This window comes from Brachyistius frenatus, unplaced genomic scaffold (assembly GCF_029030835.1).
Source record: "Brachyistius frenatus isolate BFR_SWC_R1_liver_20210118 unplaced genomic scaffold, ASM2903083v1 Contig_46, whole genome shotgun sequence".
In the NCBI taxonomy this organism is placed as follows: Eukaryota; Metazoa; Chordata; class Actinopteri; family Embiotocidae; genus Brachyistius; species Brachyistius frenatus.
In genome coordinates, this window is record NW_027210645.1 from 3036582 (window position 1) to 3060100 (window position 23519).

Sequence of the window (23519 nt, forward strand, 5' to 3'; positions counted from 1 at the left end):
ACCAGTCCTATAGTGTCACTTCGAAACAGGAAATATTAATCCGGTCTCTTCTTCTGTGTGTTTTGTCAGAGGTGAAACAAATTATCAAATTTAATCTGGTCTGCAGAATCCCTTTGTGTCTTCAAAGACAGCTCGAAGGCCTACTTCAGACTTACTCTTACTCTCCTGATAGGGTAAGCCCTTTCCGTTTCTCTCTAGTAACATCTACGAGGTGCAATCACAAAGTTCAGAGACTGCATCTATATAAAACCAAACACCGTACCTGATTTAAATCCTGTAGTCCACTTGTGCAGTGATACACCCTAACACCTGAAAGGCTCCCGGAAAGCGTCTCAAGCCCATCTACCATTCGCGCTGGATCTCCTCCAAAGTGTCAAAATGACGACACTACAGCTTGAACTTAATTTTACGTAACAGAAAGAAGTCAGGAGCTAAATTCGGTGAGTGTGGGGAGGGGATAGTTTTAGCTAGGCGAGCGGCATGGTTCTGTTAATCCACCACTGTGGTCCTGACTGAAATATCTCGACGGGTTTGCCTTACATTTGGTGCAGACATTCATGTTCCCCACAAGACAACTTTAATGAACCGATTAGCTTCCTGATGTTAGCTTTGAGCTCAAAGCACCACTGCACCTACATTGAGTCACACAAAGCTGCCAGCATGACTGTAAACTCTTGATCTTCCTAACTGTCAGCGTATCAGATGACGTGACAGCCCTGCAGGTAGCCCCCTGCAAAAGAACTGTATATTACAGGAGTAACTTTGGTGTATTTGTCATTTTCATTGATCGATGAATTCTCCAGATAAAATTAAACAGCAACAATATTTGGCGCAAGTAGCTGAACATCAACCAACGCCCCAAACTGAGAAGAGTTAGAGCATTACCATCTCCAATTACACGGCTCCCAATATCACTACTAATGCTGCCATTAATGCAGTTTAACTTCTCTTACAGGCCACAAATTGTTTGTACTGTTAGATAATCCCTGGCACCTCCTCCCTTTCAGCCATCCATCAGGCAGTGGCCATTTACGATCAGGTTTCACCCACTTACAGGTTAACTGAACCCTCCACCTTATCTGCTTCCAGACTGAGGACACATGTTGGGGTTGACAGCAGATAAGCAGGAAGCTCGGAGAAGTAGGTCCAGGAAGGAGAGTTTTATTTGAACGTAGCTATTCATACACAACATTCACTTATTTCAAGGTTAGACACCTCAGCTGAAGCCTCCTCTGCCACACGGAGAACCCAGCGACTGCCCGGATGGAGAAGTAAATTGCTTCACTCTCGCTTCGAGCACACATCCTCTTGTTTGGGGTTTGTCCATGAGCTCGAGGCAACATGTGCATGAGGCTTCCTGAGATTTTCAGAGAAAAGTCTGATCTGTAAATGGGTCAAAGGTTCAGGCTACAGAACCAGGGCTCCATGTAGGGCCTCTGTTTACAAAACCAACATCAGGAGGTACACTGGAAAAACATATGGGGTATCAAACCACCTCGCCATCACATGGGAGTGCTTTCCACTCAGTTGAAGAACTTGGCAGGACTTCTGCAACATCTGCAGCAATTCTGTAGCATTCATGCACATTAAAGGACCGCAATTACTTATCAGATTAAACATTTCAAGCAGTGAATTGTGGTCCTTTTAGGTTACATGGTACTTGCAGTAGCCTGATGTTTACAGCAGCTGGAGCAGAATATCGTCATTCACACGAAATGGTTCGACAGCACGAGCAACAACCCCGACCCCGGCCGGGGAGGTCCAGAAGGTCGAAGACTCTTCAGCGCAGCAGATTGCCCCATATTTTAGCAAGAATATGATTGTATATGGATGGACGGAAAAAGATTATGGATTACGGTGCAGAATAACTGAGATGTTTCTGTGGACATTTTGATACATTCCATTTTTGGGTTATCTATAATGACAGCCTGAGGGTGATTTATTTAAGTAGGTTAGTGTCTGCTATCACGTGACAGCTCCTCCACATTTAGCATAGTTACTACCAACTTGATTGTTTTTTATGGTTTGTGCGAAGATGTTTGTATTGCTTTATTTAGATCATTCTGGCCAATGGGCCAAGCAGTCACATCATGTTTTTTTCATCCTCAAAATTCTACAGTGCATGAGAGACAATGGCATTCGTAAGTACTCTACTGTATCTTCATCATCATCATCACTTAAGTCACTGTGATGAAAATTGTGCAAAACTTATCAGTTACTTCTGCTGTTTTCATGTTGGTTTTTTTCTCCATTCTAATGGCAGCATACATTGATACAAAGCATCAGGGCCACCTAAAGACCAAGATGATGTCGACATTTCATTCATTTTAAACAAAACATCTTTCTCAACATCACCAATGTAGAGCTGAGCTTAAAGGATGGCACTAACAGACCACAAATGTTGTGTATTTAGTCCAGTTTGGAAAATAATGAACATACTGATGGACAACGGAGAAGAAAATTATGCTGCAATTTTTTGATGTATGTTTTAATCAATCATACAAACATCATATCACCTCTTTCTTATTATTTAACTACATTTTAAATCTAAATAGAGAGAGTGGTGGGCAGCCAAAAGATCCATTTAGGATGGATTTTGGTTTAACTTTTACGTAAATTAAACATTATTTGAAGCTCTGACATGTACAATTGTTTACATTTTCCTTTATTCTAAAAAATAAAAAACTTTTTACTACACTCTTTACAATTTTATGAGAGCATTTATGGACAAAACTCTATAACTATTTATCTCGTCTTTTGAACGATGTGAAACGACCACATGTACACATACACGCTTTAAATATAATTGAGTAACAAAATGCAGTTTGCAAAAAGGCTTCTGTTAAATTATTTAGTCAAAACCATAGTGTGGCACTTTTATATATACATGAATGTCTGTTGTGTTTTTTTTTTAAAGTTTTTAAATGTCTGGTCTGACATTCCCGCGGTAAATGAATGCTTACTAGGCCAGTAACACCAGTTACTTTCCGGTTCAGTCCTATGCTAATTTAAATGGGGATTAAAAAAGTTCAATCCTTTCGGTTTTCTAGACTTTGCAAATATTATCGGAAAAAATTGGTCAAATTTGGATGATGAAACAAGACATTTAGCGGGAGTAGTGACCCCTAATTTATCCCCCGTACAAAGTCAGCTATAGCGGAGTCTATCGTGTAAACTTGAGTTGACTGTTTTTGTAGTTAATCTCAGTGTAGGTTTAAAGCCTCAAAAACAGATTATTCACAGGAAAGGTACGGTATATTTCAGCCAGGGAGCCTGTAGCGTTTTGTTCTCACTGCAGCATAACTTATTCAAAGAAATTTAATTAAAATTAAAAAAAAAAATTTTAAAAGACGTGAAAGAAACCATTATATAAGAATGCAGATTAAATGATTTTCAACTTGTAAAAATGTCAAAACATTGAGAACAAGGTTGTGTTAGAGAAAGTTTTCGGACTATCTGTGGTCTGTATGCCCCCTCACGTTGATGCACTGATTCCAACATCAAATCCTGTGTGTTGGCAAAAACCAGAGGGCCAGCTTTTAAGACGCGAGACCCTCAACCACTTCAAAGCACAGTGCCTTCTAGGAAATCCAACAAACTTTAAAGGCTGAGGCCTGGCTCGGTCCGACAGCCAGTTCGTCCCACTGCTCTGTTTGTTTGCATTCATAGGTTAACTGTAACAGAGTTATGCAATCGACAACGGCAACAGAAACAGCCCAACGCTTCCCACCGAAGTGGGGCAGCCGCACAAAAACACTGACTTGCATAGTGTTTTGGAAACACAAGAGAAGCGTGGCTGTTACATAAAAATTCCACTGACCCTTGTTGGGAAATAGTTTGGTATCCCAGATGTGATTAAATCAGTCTCTCTGAGGCTTTGGGAGGTCAACTCAGACACACAACACATCGCTACTCACACCACCACCACCAGGGACTAAATCGTCTCCAGTTGTAAGCACAGTTTACAGAATGCCCACATGTGATGCCTAACAGGATAAAGTAACATCAGAGCACAAACCCAGTCTGAGTGTGTGTTTTGATGTGTGAGACAAGATCCCTTAAATGGCTGTGTAACAAATTCGGTGTGTGAAACCTCCGAGAGCTCGGCGGAGTAAAACAAAACTCCAGCCGAGCCACATGGAAACCAGGTCATCGTGACATTGTGGGTCTGTGCTTCTGTGTGTGATGCTTCTCGTTTCTTCCAGGGTACAAAGTGTGTACTTGCGGCATGTTTTGTAGGTGATTCATCATGCGAGTGTGTGTTTGTGGGTGTGCCCATGTGGACAACATGTCTGCGGTTAGGTGGTCTGAGGGCTGTTGTCGACAACCTACTGTTTTTTTTTATTGATGTTCACCTCCGAGCTGAAACATAATGTGGCACAGAGGTGGAAAATGTGGCTGATACAGCAAAGATATGCATGAAGGAAGGTAGGAGAGAGGATTAGTCCTTTGTAGGGACGGCTGTGTGGTCCATCAGTCACCACTTTGGTCCAGATTGAAATATCTCAGCAACTACTGGATGGGTTGGCGCGTCATTTTTAATATTTAATTATTGTTGAGGACATTTTTTTTTACCTTTATAGTATTGAGAGTATGCAGATAAGGAGATATAAATATGTAAATATGGGAGATGACGTGCAACAAAAGTCAAAGTCAGGTTCTAACTGCTACCAAGTAGGTCCAGGTTGCGTAATAACCTCTGCACCATCAGTGCACCTTTGGTTTTTGACACTGTCACCAGCTGCACTGGTGTTTGGTGCTTATTAGTAAATGCTAGAATGCCATCATATGCAAGTAAGATGGTGAACATGGTAAACACAATGTTAACATGGTCATTGTTTCGATTAAAATTATAATTTCAGAGGGAATTCGTTACATTCTGTCTCTCTTTCCTCTGAACACTCCCGACTCCTAGTTAGGAGATTTTGATCCTCTTAATTTAGGTTGTCTTTGGGGCAACACAGTATGGTTTAGGAATAATGAAACTACAAGCTTGTACAATGGAGGAGTGATTTTCTCCTCCTGATTTATAGCACCAAACTTGGCACAAACGTTCACTTAAACTGTGTTCAAATTATCTACTTGTCCAATGAGTAGTGGATAATATCAAGGACAAGCTAATAGTCCGAACACAGCACTAGTCTCAAGGATGAACTGAATACACTTTGGTGGACAAAGGCCACAGGTCAACGGTACTGTGACCTCACAACTGTCCCATCTGTCTGTTCCATTCTCATATATTAGAAACACCTTGAAGGAATTTCTTCAAGTTTGGCACAAGCGTTCACTGGGACTCAACAAATACCTGATGAGAATTGTGTGGTCAAAGGTCAAAGGTCACTGTGATCTCACAAATTGAGTTTGTGGCTCACAACTAAAAATGTCATACTTGAAGTGTGACAATGTTTCAGAGAAATGCTTAATAGGATAAAATTATGAAGTGTTAATATTTGATATCCAAAAGGTCAAAGGTCAATTTCGCTGTAATGTTATGCAAAACACTTTTCTTGCCATTATTCAACACCATAAATCAGGAACAGAGGAGGAGATTGTGACCATATTGCACATTTGTTCAGATACTGAATCTTGGGTGTCACCTTGAAACTGAGCTGATTGTATAGATCGTCAGGTTGAAGATGTGCGTGAAGCATCCACATTTTAGAATTTGTAGCTTCTTTGCCGCAACATCCATATTTGAAGCATCGTCTACTGTCAGAGTGACAACTTTGTGATCTTATGTGATTTTATTTGCTTTACGTTCCATCTGATCCATTAATGTATTTCAGCTAAAATAAGGTAAATCCCCCCTACTGCACGCAAAGATCTTTTCTAAAAATCTGTGAATACGTGTTTATTTATAAATACCTCTGATGTTCCAAACTTGCTGTTCAAAGTTTATGCTTCAAAATATATCTCTGATTTAATTAATTTTCCCTAAATCAGCCAACCATGTAACTCCTGACACAGAGACAGGGTCTTCTGTATTTTACTGTTGCTTTACAACTAACCCTGGTTGTTATAATTTCAAGCCTCATTAATCCCTAAAACCTTGGTAATCATTCAATTTAAATTAGTCACAAAATAAAAAAATTCCCCCACATGGGATTGGGATATAATCAGGCATCTACATTACAAACTTAAATCTTATTAAGAGCTTGGAACACTATGTTTGGATTCAGAGATTGTGGTTCCTCTTGGTGCCGATAAGCCCTCAACTGCAAGCACACAAGTACATTTTAATTGTTTTATTAACAGTAAATCTATATCCAGTCTGGGCACTAAAAAAGACCCCCTTGATCTCAACTTAACAAAAAAACACGCTGCTGCTAATTGAGGGAAGGAGCTCCCTTTGTTTGAGGCAGTTTAGATGAAGTGGTGTCAGTACCAGGAAAACTCAACAAGAGTGTTATTCTACATTTTTTTATTGATTAACTAAACATTGAGAAATTTGACCGATTATTTTGACTTGTTTTGAAAGAATTTCATTGTGTGTTCAACCTAGATTATAGGACTCATGATGGACATTATTCACAGCCTGTTCACTTTGTGTGTGTGTGTGTGTGTGTGTGTGTGTGTGTGTGTGTGTGTGTGTGTGTGTGTGTGTGTGTGTGTGTGTGTGTGTGTGTGTGTGTGTGTGTGTGTGTGTGTTTCTGAAATGTGTGCTGGGCCCCGCTCCCCTCCAAAGTCGCTTAGAGTGAGTCAGGAGATCAAAGTCGAAGCTGTAGATTAATCCACCTAACAGGAGCTTTTCCACTCATAACAGAACATTCTTTTCATTCTCACTGCCTGGTACATCAGTGCCACCGAACCTCAGCGGTCACACCAGCACATGGATCTGAAATCAGACCTTTGGACTCTCACACAGCTACAACATATTGGTCATATAGGTCTATAGAGTGGAGACTCTTCTGTCACACTTTGGGGAATTATATCTATAAGAAGGGTAAACTATGAGATTGTATTTTATTTGTATGAGTGTGATAATCCAAGGTATCCTGTTTCGTCTGACAGTCTGCACCCTTCCCTCTTGATCATGCAATGTGATTGGCTGCTGTTAGACTGGTACAATGATATCTGTTGTCAAGAGAACAAAGAGTTGATGAGTTTTACAACTGCATCTATACCAAGTATTTCCGAGTCATATGGCCAAAAGTGTTTTAGAATTTTGTCCATGTCATATGATTTGAGAACGCGTCGCTGGTCGGTGGTCAATCCAATGGTCTGTTCCACATGACGTTCTTGTGCACTAACACTCACTATTTGAAGTGCATAAGTACGTTCACACGGTCAAGTACAGAAACATGCAGTGTACTACAAGTACCAGGATGATGCACTCTAAAGAGTCCGAACGGTTCACCCTAAACGGTCGCCATTTTGGCGACATAGAGGAAGTATGCGGGACCACCGAAGTAAAGAATTTTCAAATGAAGGCGTCTGAGGAAGCTGCAGCTGTTCCTGAACTGTTTTTCACTACTGCTGCTAGACAGAAGCCATCAATGTGTTTATGAAGGGTGTTAAACAGAGGGCGCAAAAACATGTGATTTCTGGGTAAAATAATTAAAGCAGCAGATATTTTGGCAGGTGATGTACTCACATGCTGAGGTTATTTCCTGTCAGTGCAGAACAACAGTGTGAGATTTGAGTCAACACTACCCTGTCAAAATACAAGTACTACACAAGTAAGAGTCCGAAGCCTTAAGAGCACTATTTGTTAGTACACTGAGGGAAGTATGTCATTTAGAAACAGAGCCCAAGCTTCTGTAGGGAGAAACTGCTTTCATATCCACCAGTGAGGGCTGATCAAGGGCTGTTTTTACTGGGTGAAGTGAAACATCTCATTCTACCAAGTTTATCTCCATCTTCCCTGCCGGAAGCAGCGCGCAGCAGCTATTCCCCATCAAACAGAGAAATCATTTGTAATGGCATCGCACAGAGTGGGCCTGTGTTTTGTCTCAGCGAGAAGGCCTCAGGCGTTGTCAGGCAGATGTTTGGGTTGGATCGCCGTGTGGTGGAACGCCACCCTTGCATCTGGCTCAGGCTCTGCAGGCTGCAGTAACAGAGCACTGAGAAAGCAGGGAACACAACTCCCCTTTCAATAGCAATAGCATGATAGAGGAATGTTCTCCTTGCATCTCCCAAGTATTTTCTTTTATAAGCGCACAATAAAAAAAGAAAAAAAAAGACTTGAGCAATAATTATTTGAGGAATTTAATTTTGCTCCGGCTAAATCAATTGGAATGTTTGCATTGCACCTCAGAATCTGCGTCTGTCCCGACTCCACAGGTTTTCATTACCAGCAGAGCAAATGAATCCTGAGAGTGAAGCTAGCATGAAAAATCTGTCTCGTCAAGTAAAAGATAAACATCACAATAAACAACTCTGTGCAGAGCACAAATGAGATTTTAGGAGTAATAAACAAAAATACATTTTTCTGTATTAGTCTTTCAGCTTGTCATTACGTGCTCACATTCTTAGACAGTAATCTATGACTTAGACCGCAATCATATCTGAAACATCTGGAATAACATCATAAATGCTAAATAATCCTTGACAATTGGTAATAATCAACATTTTACGATAGTTTAGTTGAGAGTGCACAAATATTTTACACATTAAATTGCCTCCATTGGGCCTTACAAATGAAGAAATTGTACTCCAGTAAGCGATTATCAACTCTGGAAATGTTGCTCTGTAATTGCAGATTCCTGATATATTCAGCTACTGACTGTGAAACAGATTAAAAGTGAGTTTTCTAAGGTTATGAAAAGATTTTCTCTCTACACCAGGGAGGCAGTTCCCTCCCATCATGCCCTGTCGCCCTCTTTAAGTATCAGCTATCTGCTGCCAAGAGACTGACTGGATATTAATAGCAACACTCCCAGAATCTAAACCACATTTGTTTAGGTCAAGGCTGAGCTCAGTGTCCATTAAACAATACAGAGAGACTCGAATGACTCTGGCAGCATAAAGAGGAATGAGAGATAAACTAAACAGATATCCGATGTTCAGATGGAAAAGTCAATTGAAGAGGGTTAATCGTTTAAACTCTGTGAGGGTGAGTGCACTGTACGTGCATCAGCCAGCAACTTGGAGTCTCGCTGGCCGAGCTAGAGTGGAGTAAGGGTGATTTGTGAGCCCTGTAGCACAAAGGTCAACTGTAAAATGGGGAATCCAAGAGCTTTTTGAACCATTTAATCTCCAGTGACCACTTTTGATCAGACATTTATCATGATGCACTGAGTTCAAGTTAAAACACTTTTTATGCAATGTGTACATGTGATTCTTCATGTAATGTGTGAGGATAACTGTGTTTAGACTATTGACGTCTCCGTGAGCTTCAGGTCTCTGAAACAAGTGCACTTTGTTCGTAGGGATGACTCTGTAAAACAGTGACACCAGGTGCTCAAGATTCAGCAGACAAGAAACTTCCATGTTTGTGTGCACATTTGTTCATTTCATCTTTTTGAGAAAAACCAACAGGTTTAATAACTAAAGGCAGTCACTCGGTATCTCAATTTAAAACCTAAATACGGAATGAAGTGCAAATACACAATCCAAAAACTCTGAATCCACAGGCAAAAAAAAGAAGCTTAGACATGAAAGCAACTAAGAACCGACAGGGACACATACCTTGGCACAAACATCCACAGGAACAAACAGGCAACTGAGACAATTATCTGACGAACAGTGCTAAACACACTCAGGAGTAGAGGGCAACGAGAGACAAATGAAACCAATCCACCAAGGGGCAGACAATGGTGAAGTAGACCAGGACACAATGACTAGTAGTGGCTATAAATTAAAACAGGAAACACAAAACCCACACTGAAACAAGGACTACAAGACAGAAAAGAAATCCAAGCCATGACAGCTATACCCACAACAATCTGAGTCGAGTCCTTTTTGGTGGCAGATCTTACTGCTGCCACCTGCCTACTGAAGGAGCCATTTTTCTTGTCCACTCTGATGGTGTTTTGTTTTTTGGTAGTGGAGCAAACTGTTGGTCAGGTGGGTTGGGGATTTTTGGCAAGCATCTCACCAAGAAAGGCTCATACCATGACCATGAGGAAGTCATATCGCTGAGTAAAATAGTTTTGATTCAATGCAGCCGGGAAGTTACCCGTTTGGTTTTGGAATAAAAGTCATTTCAGAGAAGTCCACATTATCACTTTGTCTTGGCCAGCGGAACTTTCCATTTAAGGTGGCAGTGAAAGGTCAAACAGGAGCAAACCTGAAGAGCATGATGTAACCTGTAAGACGGTGGGTTTGTACCGGCTGACTGTGGCTGGATGACCGGTACCTGAACGTTCCCTTTTAAAAGTCATGCTTCATTTTTCTCAGAACAGCAGGAACAAAATCTAACAGTAAGAGGGGAGGAGGGAAGGGAGGAGGAGTGTGTGTGTGTGTGTGTGTGTGTGTGTGTGTGTGTGTGTGTGTGTGTGTGTGTGTGTGTGTGTGTGTGTGTGTGTGTGTGTGTGTGTGTGTGTGTGTGTGTGTGTGTGTGTGTGTGTGTGTGTGTGTGTGTGTGTGTTCCCACACTGTTCGCATGTGTGCATGACAGAGTCTGTTCTGCAGGGCCGGGTCTGAACCTTTAATATCTCTGGAGCTGGCTTCCCCCCAAACCCGCACACATCTGTCCATAATCTGAAGACAAGAAGAGAGGGCGGAGAGGAAGCATGTGCAAAAGAAAGATACAGTGTGTGTGTGTGTGTGTGTGTGTGTGTGTGTGTGTGTGTGTGTGTGTGTGTGTGTGTGTGTGTGTGTGTGTGTGTGTGTGTGTGTGTGTGTGTGTGTGTGTGTGTGTGTGTGTGTGTGTGTGTGTGTGTGTGTGTGTGTGTGTTGAGTTGTCCCAAGGAACAAGAGTCTAAAACCTGACACCTTTTAAGACCTACGCTCCTGTCATGGTTAATTTCATATAATAACAATGACACACTGTTGTACACAGCATGCCGGACCTGTGAACATGCACACACATCCACATGTGCTGAGTGTGTATGTATGTGGTGAGCAGGGTTAGGTAAACAGTAGCGCTGATAACTCTGAGGTTAACCCGACCACTCTGATTGGCTTATCTCGTTTATAATGGCTTCAGGAACCCTGGTTTGGAGCCAATAAAAACAGAGGAGGGAACACTCTGCCCCAGTCAATGGCAAGAAAACATGTTGTGCTGAGACACGGCAAAGGAGACAACTTGTGAGGAGAGGGACATGTTGAGGTCTTGGTCACTGTATAGGAGATATGGTCTGTCATTAATCTTTCCTCTTGGAGGTGAAGTCACAAATAGACTTTTGTTTTAGCTGTTGGACACAAATGTCGGGACAGCTAGCCTTCACATTGGCAGCTGTACAAGGTGAAATTATGTCAGTGTTTTATTTACAACTTGTGAACATGGCTCATAAGTACCCAAAAATCACTGAATGCAGGTTGAACCAGGAGAGCTGTTGCTGCCTTCAAATGGAGTCAGATTTACGATGTTCACGAGAAGAGTCCATATGATCGCGCTCTTTGACCGACGATGTTGGAATTTTATTAAAAGCTCAAAGTTCACAAGTTGTGTTTGCTGACATTTTACAAAGTGGCAGAAGTTTATTTTTTGTTGGATGATAAGTTTATATGTCGTAATTTAAGTCATATGGTGTTTTAATTTTTTTTATTTAATAATACATCAGAGGAAGTTGTTATGCTCCCAAACTTTGCCCCATACCATCATGCCTTTGCATTTCTTGCATTATGTTAGCCACCTGCTTGCTTGGTAAATTGTGAGCCTCTGTGGCTTCTAGACCGCGTCCATGTTGCTGTTGCCTAGCAGTGGTGTTGTTATGACTATACCACTTGAACATCGAGCATACAGTGCACACAGCTTCCCATGTTGTAGCCACAAGCTGTTCATGTAAAGGCACATATTTTAGCTATCTTACTGTAGCTGCCAAGCTACACCTCTGTATGTAGACCTCTGCACGAGCTGAAGGTGGGCAGACTTGTGCTAGCATTTATGTAAAGTCATCAAAATAATAGAGTTGCAGTCACAAGAGATGTTGCTCTCCATTCATTTCTAGACATGTTTGCTTCCTGTCATAAGCCTTCCCCTTTGTGCAGGGTCAATTTAGATTAAAGTTTGAAATTAAAACTGAGACACTCTCCAGTGTCAAACCAGCTGTTCAGGGAATAATTATAACCACGTGCAATGAAACAATACAAGCAGTAGAGAGGGAGGGATACTGCTTTAGGCTTTCAAGGGCAGTGACAAGAGTTAGGCAGATTATATGTTAGAGTTTTAAATTGAGAGAAACAGCAGCCAGTTTTGTAATCCTGCTCTCCCTGCCAGAGGTGACAGCATGACTTTTCCACACCCTGAGCAGAAGTGATGTAGTGGGATACACGGCATCACTGCCAGGTGTGGTCACAACAAGTACAACAGGATCCTGAGTGTGGATTCAGAGCGTCAGTGACCAATTGCTCCAATTGCGTTGTCCAATAGTTGGAACAAAAGTACCACAACTGTGATGTGGTGAAACCAGTAAAAACAATCGAGAACACCTGTGGGAGCATACCATGGGTGTACTGGTCCTTTAAATATGATTGCTCCTCTCATATCACAATTTTACCCAGGGATAAAATGTTGTATACAGTGAGCCAATAGTTTACATGAGCAATGGATTCTTGACATATATTTGTTTGCCAGATGGAATTTAATTGGATAAAAAAAAGGCCCAAGACATATTCTCAGGAGTGTTTGTAATAAAGGAAGAGAAAACCAAACCTCATTCCCTCTCCTGAATGCATCAGCTGGCCTCAAACCTGAGAAAAAGTCTTTATTGTGCTGTCCAGGCCTGAGCTGTTTTTATTGGAAGAACGGTCTTGGTAGCGAGCTCTGGTGCTGGTTTAATGAGTGGTGTGCGTCAGCAGTAGAATGTAGGGGAAAGGCCACAGTGTCCTTTTGCGAAAAGGTCAAATTTAAAAACTGTAAGAGAGCGTGTGTGCTTGTAGGCCTGATCGTGAGCACAACCACACCTCGCACCAGTGAACCCACTGTCTATTTGATGTGAATTTATACGAGCAGAACTCATAGTAAACATCATATCATATATTATACGAGGATGGTTTTAAAGGGAACAAGCATACAAATTAGGTCCTTGCCGTAAAATAAAACGACCCACCTATCTCTTTATTTGACAGCACATATGTCTGTTGCAGGAGGGAAGGGGAGGGAGGGGAGGGAGGGGAAGGGCGAGCTGCACACATTAGTGCATTCTAAAGTGATTTTACTGGTAAGGTTAAATTATGAGCTGCTGTGGCGCTGCATAGCTCTGAGCTCTGGGCAGTACAGTGAACGCTGCTGATTACACACACACACACACACACACACACACACACACACACACACACACACACACACACACACACACACACACACACACACACACACACACACACACACACACACACACACACAGTCCTGTTTCCATCACTTCCGAGGACATTACACCCATTTCCAGGACTCTAACTCGAATTCCTTATCATACCTACTACTCCCCTTACCCTAAACTATTCTTAACTTCACCCTAAACTTTAACCGAGTCTTTAACCGAACATGTAATGAGTTACAATGTGTCCCCACAATGTGCCAATTTACTGTAGGTCCCCACAACAGCAGTAACACAAGTACACACACACACACACACACACACACACACACACACACACACACACACACACACACACACACACACACACACACACACACACACACACACACAGCAAGCAATTTAGTCAAAGTGAGCCCCTAAATATAGCTACTGCACAGTGTTATTATCACAGCAGGGGCAATGCTCTGTTATCTCTCACCCTTCACTCCCATTGTTTTACTACTCCAGCAGATGACAGCTTCACTGAAACTGCATGGGGCCCTTTTGCTCTCTATATGGCCTGTTATATAAGACCTCCACTGACGCTGCTTAGTTTCCTGTATTTTCCAACAGCACCACTGTACTGTGTGATTTCATGTTAGTTGTTTTTTTTGTGCTAAAGAGGAGGAGGTCTCTCCACTCTGTGCCACGGTCACCCTCGCATTGTTCTTTTATTTTTTCTGTTTATCCCAGTGACAAGAATGGAGTTGGCCTTGAAGGCAAGGTTGACCAACCATGACGCATGAGGAAGAGGGGAAAAAAAAAACAGGAAACAAAACTTCATCAGTGTCTGTGTGCTGCAGTGGATTACACGACACACACACACACACACACACTCAGAGACTGTGAGCAACACCTGGACTCTGACTGGAGGGGTAGGCCCAGTTTTTTACACGCACACGCTCATACACACCATAGGGAGCATTGTGTTACTTTCTTTTATAACAGAGCAGTGACATGAAAATGTCCATCACGGGCTGGCTGAGTCACCCATTCAGAGCTGACCACATTGAACGCTGTGATTGGAAGTGGTGGCCTGGTGATCCGTCGAACCCCCCTGCTGCGCTGCCCGGCGGTTTGGATCAGTGGTTGCAGACAGACTAAACAACACAAGACGCACACATTCACAAATATCCATTCACAAAAGCTATTGTTAACTGAATGTGTGTAGCAAGCATTGGCCTGTTTCAGCATGTCCCAACAACAACAAACAAACAGTTGACTGGGTTGTGAGTACGACTGGTACATACCAGGGGCAGCTTAGCATTAGTACTACAAAAGATACTGTGTACACAGGAGCACAAGCTGTACGCTTCTGAGGGACCAGGATCGGATGTGATGGCTACCTTTTTCAGAGAAAGGAAGTCTCGACATCAGGTCTGAGTAGGGGGACCAGATCCAACAAACCACCCGCCAAAGAGTATGTTTGTGTGGGACAATGTGAGACACGTTACCGATGCTGAGAAGTAGTTTAAAATCTTGTTCTTAATCCCACAGTCTGCTGCCCTGCACGGTTGGGAGTGCTGCATTGTGTGATAAGTTATTTCAGCAACTCCGTATCCATCTGTCAATCATCTTTGGGTTCAGTGGGGACATTTATGTCCTGATTTTAGAAAAACATATGTCCTATTGTGTTGACTTTTGAAAAGTACAGAGCCAATCAAAATGTGGGGCATTATCTCTATATGGGGGACATGGGACAAGCAATTAAATGCAGGTCGGTCCTGGAGTCCTCTAGACACTAGATTTGAATGACTCCTAGTAATATAAAACTATCATTTTATATTAGTAGGATTTATTGCAAGACTTTTATGTTGTGGTTGTGTTAAAAGACGAATGTAAAATAGTACCCACAATTATGTATTTATAAGTGTATAATCACCTGAAACGAAGATTAATTGTGTCTCCATTAGCTCAGAAGGAGCCCTTCATATCTACATAAGGAGCGGGTCCTCTTCCACAGAAGAAGCCATGTTTCTACAGTAGCCCAGAAGGGACAAATCAAGCACGGGTTCTGGAGGAGGCCCTTCACGTTTTTTGGGGACTTTCGCGGCCACACACTTGTGTTTTCTGACACACTTGGAAGAGGAGGGTGACGAGGGGTGGTCAGTTGGTTTCAATGTGCAACCTCATTAGTATATGCCGCTAGACTAAATACACTACTTCTTTAAGGGTAGAAAAGAGGATATTTTTACGTGTATCTACTTTACTCTTTACAAATGTGGAAGTAAATCAGTAACTGAATAGACAAAGAAGTAGCTGAGTTTAGATAATGAAGAGATACTGCACTGTTATTAATCTTAGGGTATAAATGCACCCTCATGTGCACAGCGATGATGACGTGTGTTTGTTTCTCTGACAAAAATGCTCTAATGCATTACAGGGCGATTAAACAAAGCCTACGTTAGATCGGAGACGATTTGTCAAATGAGCATGACTCAGATTTTCCAGACATGAAACAGAGAGGGCAACTTCAGTGAAAATATTACGGTCTAACTGCAACCATCTGTGTTTGTGAGCACGCGAGTGTGATGCAGCATTCATCATCTGTGTGCGTGTTCCTCAGGTTTCAAAGTACTACCAGGGCATCTGCTTCCAGGTCCTTATATTACTGTACAGCACGGAGGACCGTCTGTTCCAACAAAGATTAGAGGCATGAATTACATGAGGTGTAAAGACAAATTCACATTCTGTCTCCTGGATGTCACCGAGTGCCAGTGTTTTCATCAGAGCGGGCCGAGAGGTCAGACAGGATTTCCCCCACCGGTAGCAGTTGGCTGCGGAAATATAGACCTGAAAACAAACATGTTGTTGGACAGAGGGCCGCAGGAAAAGCCAGACAAAGCATCTGTGACGTAGCAGCTGAAAATAAATCCCATCACTCACCAGACGTTTCCTGAAGAATGGCATTTTGTTTGGTTCTTAAGACTTCTGATTTAATTGAATTTTGTTTTCATGGTTTTACAACTGAATGTCTTTTCCCCTGTAGACCTAAGATAATACTGAATGGCAGTTGAAATATTTGCTCTTCCTCTTGCACTATGATTTTTGTCTTTCCTTTGAAAGTTGTAATTTTATTCTGAAGACCACGGCATGTTTTTTGTCTTCGTTTGGTGTCGAAGGAACAATGGGCCTTTTAGGGTAGAGTGGTTCATCTGAAGAGGAGCGTCAAGACTTTATTCACAAATAGCATTCAGGTAAAAAAAAAATGTGTTTAGCCTTTCACATGCTAAAGGATAATCTGTACCCTGCACAGTACATTGCAAGTTTATTTTCTAAGTTGGATAGACATATCAAAATTTTTGACTACCTATCAGCATTGTGTCCACATTGCCCTCCACAAGCCTGCTCTTTACCCTACATGATGGGATCTGGGCACAGTAGTCCAATCATATTCAAGGTCTGATGAAAAAAAATGTGATGTAGCTGTAAGTGGCTTGAAATGTGAACAAAACAATTGCTGAAATAACTGAACATGTTTGTGCTGCCATCTAGTGGTGCAGATCAGTGCTGCTGGACAAACCCACTGGAGAAAAGTTACAAAATCACCAGTCCAAAGTCTCTCTATGACTTTTGTTACATCACACAGAGATACTTTCCCTACACTTCATACTTTAGTTCAAATATAGTCCATATCTGTTTCATTTGCCTGCACTGTGTTTTCTTTTTAGATCTTAAAGACTCCAAATGTATAAAACACCTTACAGGGATTTAGTGGAATCAACAAATAATCAGCAAATAAACATGTTGTTTTTTTCATCACAATCTGGTTTTATTGTTAACATGTTTAAAACATCTTTTGCATGAGGCATCATTCAAAATGTCTTACAATTATAGCCATTAGTCTTGACAATGCACATGACAAGGAGCTGCAGCATGAACAGTGTGAGATAATAAAGCATGCTACGTTATGTGCCTACAGCATAATAGATTGATGAGGAATCAGCAGATATATCAGGACACTTTGTGATAAAAGACCAAAACCCTTTTTTGGAATATCTCCCTCTATGTAAGACTACGTGCGTTGTAGAATTCACCATTCCAATTTATAATCGGCTTTTTTTTAAGCTCAAACTTAAGAACCACTTCAACACTTTTTCGGGCTTTCTCCCTGTTCATAGGTGTGACGGTGTTAGATGTTGGTCGTGATTGGCTTTTAACATCTACCTCCTTTTTTAGCAAGTTGCTCAGACTTTCAGGTTCGGCACAGTTGCCATAGGGCCACACCTGTGTTTCCTGTGTTTCCAAGCCAAACAAATTTGCACACGATTTACAAGGATGTATTGGATATCCTTGTCTCAGGTTAAATGCCTCACACTTGACAGATGTAGGTAGGTTGAAGGTTCCATCAAAGTACTCCTTCTTTTTCTTGACTGGATAGTAGGTCATCACTGCCCCGGCTACATAATCATCCCAGGCGCTAAAACAGGAGGCAGCAATCACAATTTTCCCAGGTCTTTGGCCAGTGGTGGACATGGAGACTCCATAGTGCCTGACTGAATTTTGGGTGTTAGTGTGAGAGACACAGATGGTGGAGGAGACCAGAAATCTTGGGTTCAGAGGCTCAATGAGTTTCTGCAGACTCTGCTTTATTTGGTCTTCATTCTCAGGTCTTTTCTGCAGGACGATCTGGAAGCACAACAAACATTATCAAATGTTATACCTGCAAACTGGGATTTACTTTCTTCCATTTTGGAAATGTGAAAGTAAACATTAATCATCAATGTGGAAATGAGGTAGCATTTAGTTTTTATTCAAGTTGTTCTTTCAACCGTTTTTATTGTGGTTAAATTCATTTAAAAAAAAAAAAAAGTCAATAGTTTAACATATAGTTTTATTATATATACTGGGTCATGATTCCTAGCATGTACAATAACCTTTTACAATATGAGAATATTTCTTTTTTTTTGTCAGTTTATTAAATATCTTTAGAGTTTTTAAAATTTAACATGTCACCTCAAGGGAAGCCGTAAATCATTTATAACAGATTCAGAGTTGTCTGTGCTGCTTTAATCCTTTACACTGATTTCTCTCCGGTTTTGTTGGCATTTAAAATTATGTGGACTGGCTCTTGAATGGAATGTTTTATGGACATTACTTAAATCTTATTTATTCATGTTTTAAAAATTGCAACCGCTTTCCGCCTATTTTATTGTCTTTTATCTATTTAATTGGTTTATTTTTCGTTTCCCGTAGCTTCTTATGAGCATTAAATTTCAAACATTTGAGTATGTTATCACTTGAGTATTTATTAGGTTCTTATACTTGCCTATATAAAAACTGCTGTACAAAAAAAAGTCTTATTGACATTGTGTAAAACAAAGATAACACAGTCAGTATGTCTTACCATGTCCAGCACACAGGAGAATGGACTCCGTTTGGGAAGTTGAGATTCATAGAAGAGAAAAGGTCTGGGATATTTCATCTTCAAGGCCTCTACTATCTCCTCATTACCGATGATTTCTTGTGGAGAAAAGGGGACTTCGTTGATTTTCCCCAGAAAGAAAATGCTGTGAAGAATCTGTTGAGCCAAAACACATTTACGTATTGGAAATTTGAAAAAGCCATCACGGTTGTGTGTTTAAAACTCTTTATTACCTCATCCACAAAGTGTTTACTGCCTGGAGTCGTGTTACACCAGTCCACCATCGTCTGGATAATCTTGAAGGCATTTGTTTTGAAAGGGAGTTGATCTTGCAGAAAATCGTCGGTTCTAAAATGATAATGATCGATGTATTAAGGAGATCAAAACACATTACAGGAGTACAAAGTTGAGGCTCAGCAGTTTCAGCAGACTCACCTCTCTGCGTCGCCCTGTTTCAATCATCGGACAAAATAAATGCATGACAGTTAGATAATTCACTGATGAAATGATTAAAACGGCAAGACTTTATAATTTGTATTAAACAGTAGCTGAGAGGACGACAGTAAAAAGCTGCTACTCACCATCGCTGCGGTAAGAACGAAACTAAAAGTATTCAGCGACACTGCGTCACTTATCAGCCAACGCCTTAAAAGACATGTGGTTTACAGTAAATCCACATTCACACTCGACTTTGACCTGTCATCATTTGATCAGAGAACAAAGTTGATCCTGACCATGATACGAGTAAACAGATCATATTGTACATCACCAAGAGCTTTAGATTAAGAGTTTACTCTGATACAGAAACAGGACTGCCCCACTGAGACCGAGATGTCATAAAGTCTTAAATCTCACAACTTCTGTGTATTATTGGATTGTTGTATTTCTAAAGTCAGACAGATTTAATGATGACACACTGACAGAAATGGTATAAACTTTTCCGATCACAGCAAAGCTGAAATAGACACGCCCATCCCCTACAGCAAAACATGAGATGGCGCTGAAGTTACACGTTGGACTGTAGTGGATGAAAATGAAACCTACTGCATCCTTGGAGCCACGTGATTTACAGGAATATGAACGTTTTCCCAAAAGCACACGGTTAGGGTTAGGAAACAAGAAACAAGTCAAGAAAAACGTTGTCACCTCCTGAATTTGAACTTCGTCGTACTGCATGGCAGTCTGTGATTAATGCCACCAAAAACTGTCGTTTGGACTTGGTCTCAAAACCTTCAGTTGCAGGACTTTGGGCACATGATCCGATATATATCTAGATACACACACACACACACACACACACACACACAATCAAACAATAGCTTGAGAAAACAATAAGCACACAGACACAAGCAAGTATTGAATATGGACACTTTAATTATGTCAGTATAATTGAATGTGATTATACAAATGAAATGAGCAAGACAATAACTGAACTACATTATGCTGGGAGTAGCTGACATCATCAGCTGAAGATTTGAGAACAAACCAGTCAAACATGTTTTTACTGTGTGCAGTTTTCCGGCTCGACTTGTCATCCAAGTCTTTTATTTTCCTCCTATAGTTCACAGAAATGCACATTCAGTGTTTGTTTGTTTGATTTGTTTGATTCATTTGATAACATTTGAAACATTGATGACAGACTGTTTACAAATGATTTAATGAATTGACTGTATTCCTGCCGCTGATGCAAACCACAGTAAGCAACTATATTGACAAACGTTACAAAGTCACAACTTCCTTCTGTAAGATTTCACAGTTTCTATCAAAAAAAAAATTAAAAATTAAAAAAAAAAGGCATTTTGGGGGCAAATTTGAAAAGATCAGAAAGCCAGCAACACACTGAAGTGTGTACAACATAAGCAGTATCATATTAATCACCCGGCCTTGCTTTGACATTAGTGTGTGGCCATGTGATGCAGTTATATTTCATGCCAAATAACACTTTCATTTCTTTTAATTGCTTTTAAAATGATGAATGCTTTTTTTTTTTAAGCCTGCCCCTTCTTGTAGGCAAACACCACCATCTGTAAGAAAAAAAAACATCATTATGAAGCGTAGTCCATGAGAAGCCCAAAACATATCTAATACTGTGTTGTCAACATCATCGAGGGAGCTTTGAATGCGAGGTCGGAGTCTGCAGCAGGCGGTGAGGGAGAGCAGCTGGACAGGGTTGAATGGATGGTGTTGGTGTTCATGTGTAGCAGGTATGAACTTGTGGCTTTGAGCAAAGATAACGCTGCCAAAGTGTGAAGACACAAGTCATATTAAAGATGTAAAACAGGTAGAGCGGGGGATGGTGTGTGCGAGTATTGAGGGGAGCAGTCCTGGGACAGCGGGACTGCTGTTGAGCCTCCCGAGGTGTCGTCTAACTTGACGAAACGCTTGAGCATCCAGTGAATTAGTGAGGCGTTCGATAGGTGAAGACTGCAGTAGTAATACAGAGTCAGTCGACCCTTGCGGTATTATTCTGCATTGTTAGGCTGTTTCCAGCGACAGCCAAAAGAAAATCAGGGGTGCAGCTTTTGTCAGCTTTGCTCTAAAGCTCTGGAACACACTTCCTGTAGATCTCAGGGAAGCTACCTCAGTAAATACTTTTAAAAGGAAGCCTTTAACTTGCTACACCTGAAGCTCTCTCGCACTTCCCGCACTTTGCACTACTTAAAATGTGTTTTGCTTTTATCTATAATTTAACTCCATTCTATTTTATTAATGTGTTGTCTTGTGTTTCATTTGATCTGTCCAATGCAATTTATTTATTTTGAAATTACATTTTAACATGTTTTTAATGTGGTTTTTATGTGAAGCACATCATGTAGTTCAATTCTCTTGTTGTAAAGCACTTTGAGCTGCATTTCATGAAAGTGGCTGTACACTATATTTTTTACTAATATTATGATTATCTTTAATATTATATGGCACGTTGTGTCTACTTTTAAACTTATTGAGAGAATACTTAATACTGAAAAACTGAGGTTGTTAAATGGATCGAGACCTCCATACAGGCAGCATCTTTCTTCGGGAAAGACTTTGGAACCACCGTGACATAAATATTCACCCTGCACCCACGTTCATGTTTGGACAAATACTCACCTATGAGTGTGCTGGTGTTTGTAGGCTTTTCAAGAATGCAGACTTATTGGCATTCACCAGTTTTTGATGGTCCCGCTCCAAAGCTCTTCCCACAGCCCCCTTCTTCACTTTTGCCCAGTCCTCCTCAGTCTACAGACGGAACAGACCACAATTTAAAAACCTGTCAGGTGATCAGTCTCTACCGTCCGGGATCCCCACAACCTGCTTCCCCTCAGTAGATGACTGTAACTTCTCACCATATGTTGGAAGGGCTCCCCCCTGTAGTAGCTCTTGGACGCTGGATACTCTATTTCCTTGTCGCCCAGGCGCCCCAGACCAGAAGCCACCAGATGCAGCTCCTCTCCATCGAAGGCGTACAGCTTTTTGTCTTCACAGGTCATCAGAACAAGCTGCTCACACGAGCACGAGGTGCCCTCCACCACGCCGACCACCTGCATCCGTACTTTCTCGGGAAGGTAGAATTTCCCCCACCCGTTCACCTCGTCATCTTTCCCTCTGTAAATGGTGTCCTCCAGCGCCGCTATCCTCAGTACGGCACCAGCCGGTTTCTTTAAGGTTAAACTCCTGCGCTTATTATCGGATACAAATCGTGACACCCATCCGTGGTATTCTGCACCTGCAGCACAGTCAGACAGGATGCAGAAATAGGGATGAACACGAGGGGGGATCAATAAGTTCAGAGACTGCTGCTATTGCTCACAAACGGAGCGCAGCACCGTGACAGGCTCGCAGTCCGAGGAAGGTTTAACCCCAATAAGTGGAAAAAAAATTCGTTGCGCAATTAAAAATCGATTCCAGAGCTACACATGCTTTTGTAAGCAGTGGTTCAGGTGCGTTAGCGATGTTTTACCCTTGAGCAGAGAGCGCACGTCAAAGTCTGTGACAAATTATTGTGGAAGCACACAGCATGAGTGGCAGAGAGCAAAAACATTTTTATCGTGCGCGCGAGATACTAAATCGGACGTTTTAATGAATTCCTGCGCACGAGATAAATGTTTTATAGAAACAGCAAAACAGTCTCTCCTCGAAGCATGAAGTGTACCGCACCTGCTTCAAGTGTCAGCTGAACAACTAAAAAGTCGATAACCTCCTCAAAGTTAGCATATTGCCAAAGATATAATCCACAAGCTCTCAATATCATCGTTAATGCCTTTTACTAACAATAATACTTTGCATCCCTAGTTGTTGTCCTTGTTGTTGTTAGCCTAGCCACCACAGCCAGGCTGACTAATTGATGACATATTTAGAGTCACCAAAAAGGCGAGTAGCTGCTTGTATTATTATTTCTGGCAGGTTGAATTTATTAGTGAAGACGATCCACCTTAGATTTATAAAACTCCACATGTGCACACGCATATAAACTTATCCCATGCGCACAAATTAATTCAAACGTGCGCAGGACTTAGTATATTGTGCACACGTTTGAAATTGTGTTTCTCTCTATGGTCACTCCCGTACTAAGTGTAGCAGGGAGCCAAATCCGTGGAGTGGAAGTGGAGGGGAGCGACAATTGTGCTGTTGTGGTTGAGAAACTTGTGTGCTTTCAATGCTCTGTGAGCGGACCCATTGTGCTGGACAACCAAAGTGTTATCACGCCACAATTCAGGCTGTTTGCACTGAACGTTTTTCCTCAGAACGTCACAGTACAACTGTTGACA

The 23519-nt window shown here is 41.4% G+C and overlaps 1 protein-coding gene across 1 annotated transcript; it reads right to left on the reverse strand.

Moving 5' to 3' along the window:
- Nucleotides 1–17164: 17164 nt before the first annotated feature.
- On the reverse strand, nucleotides 17165–19565 carry LOC138623765 (uncharacterized). The gene is made up of 5 exons (XM_069703453.1): nucleotides 19353–19565; nucleotides 19207–19220; nucleotides 19005–19119; nucleotides 18754–18927; nucleotides 17165–18035 (listed from the first exon to the last, which is right to left on the reverse strand). The coding sequence occupies exons 1-5, from the start codon at nucleotides 19353–19355 to the stop codon at nucleotides 17412–17414; spliced, it is 930 nt and encodes a 309-aa protein (XP_069559554.1). The 5' UTR covers nucleotides 19356–19565; the 3' UTR covers nucleotides 17165–17411.
- Nucleotides 19566–23519: the final 3954 nt, after the last annotated feature.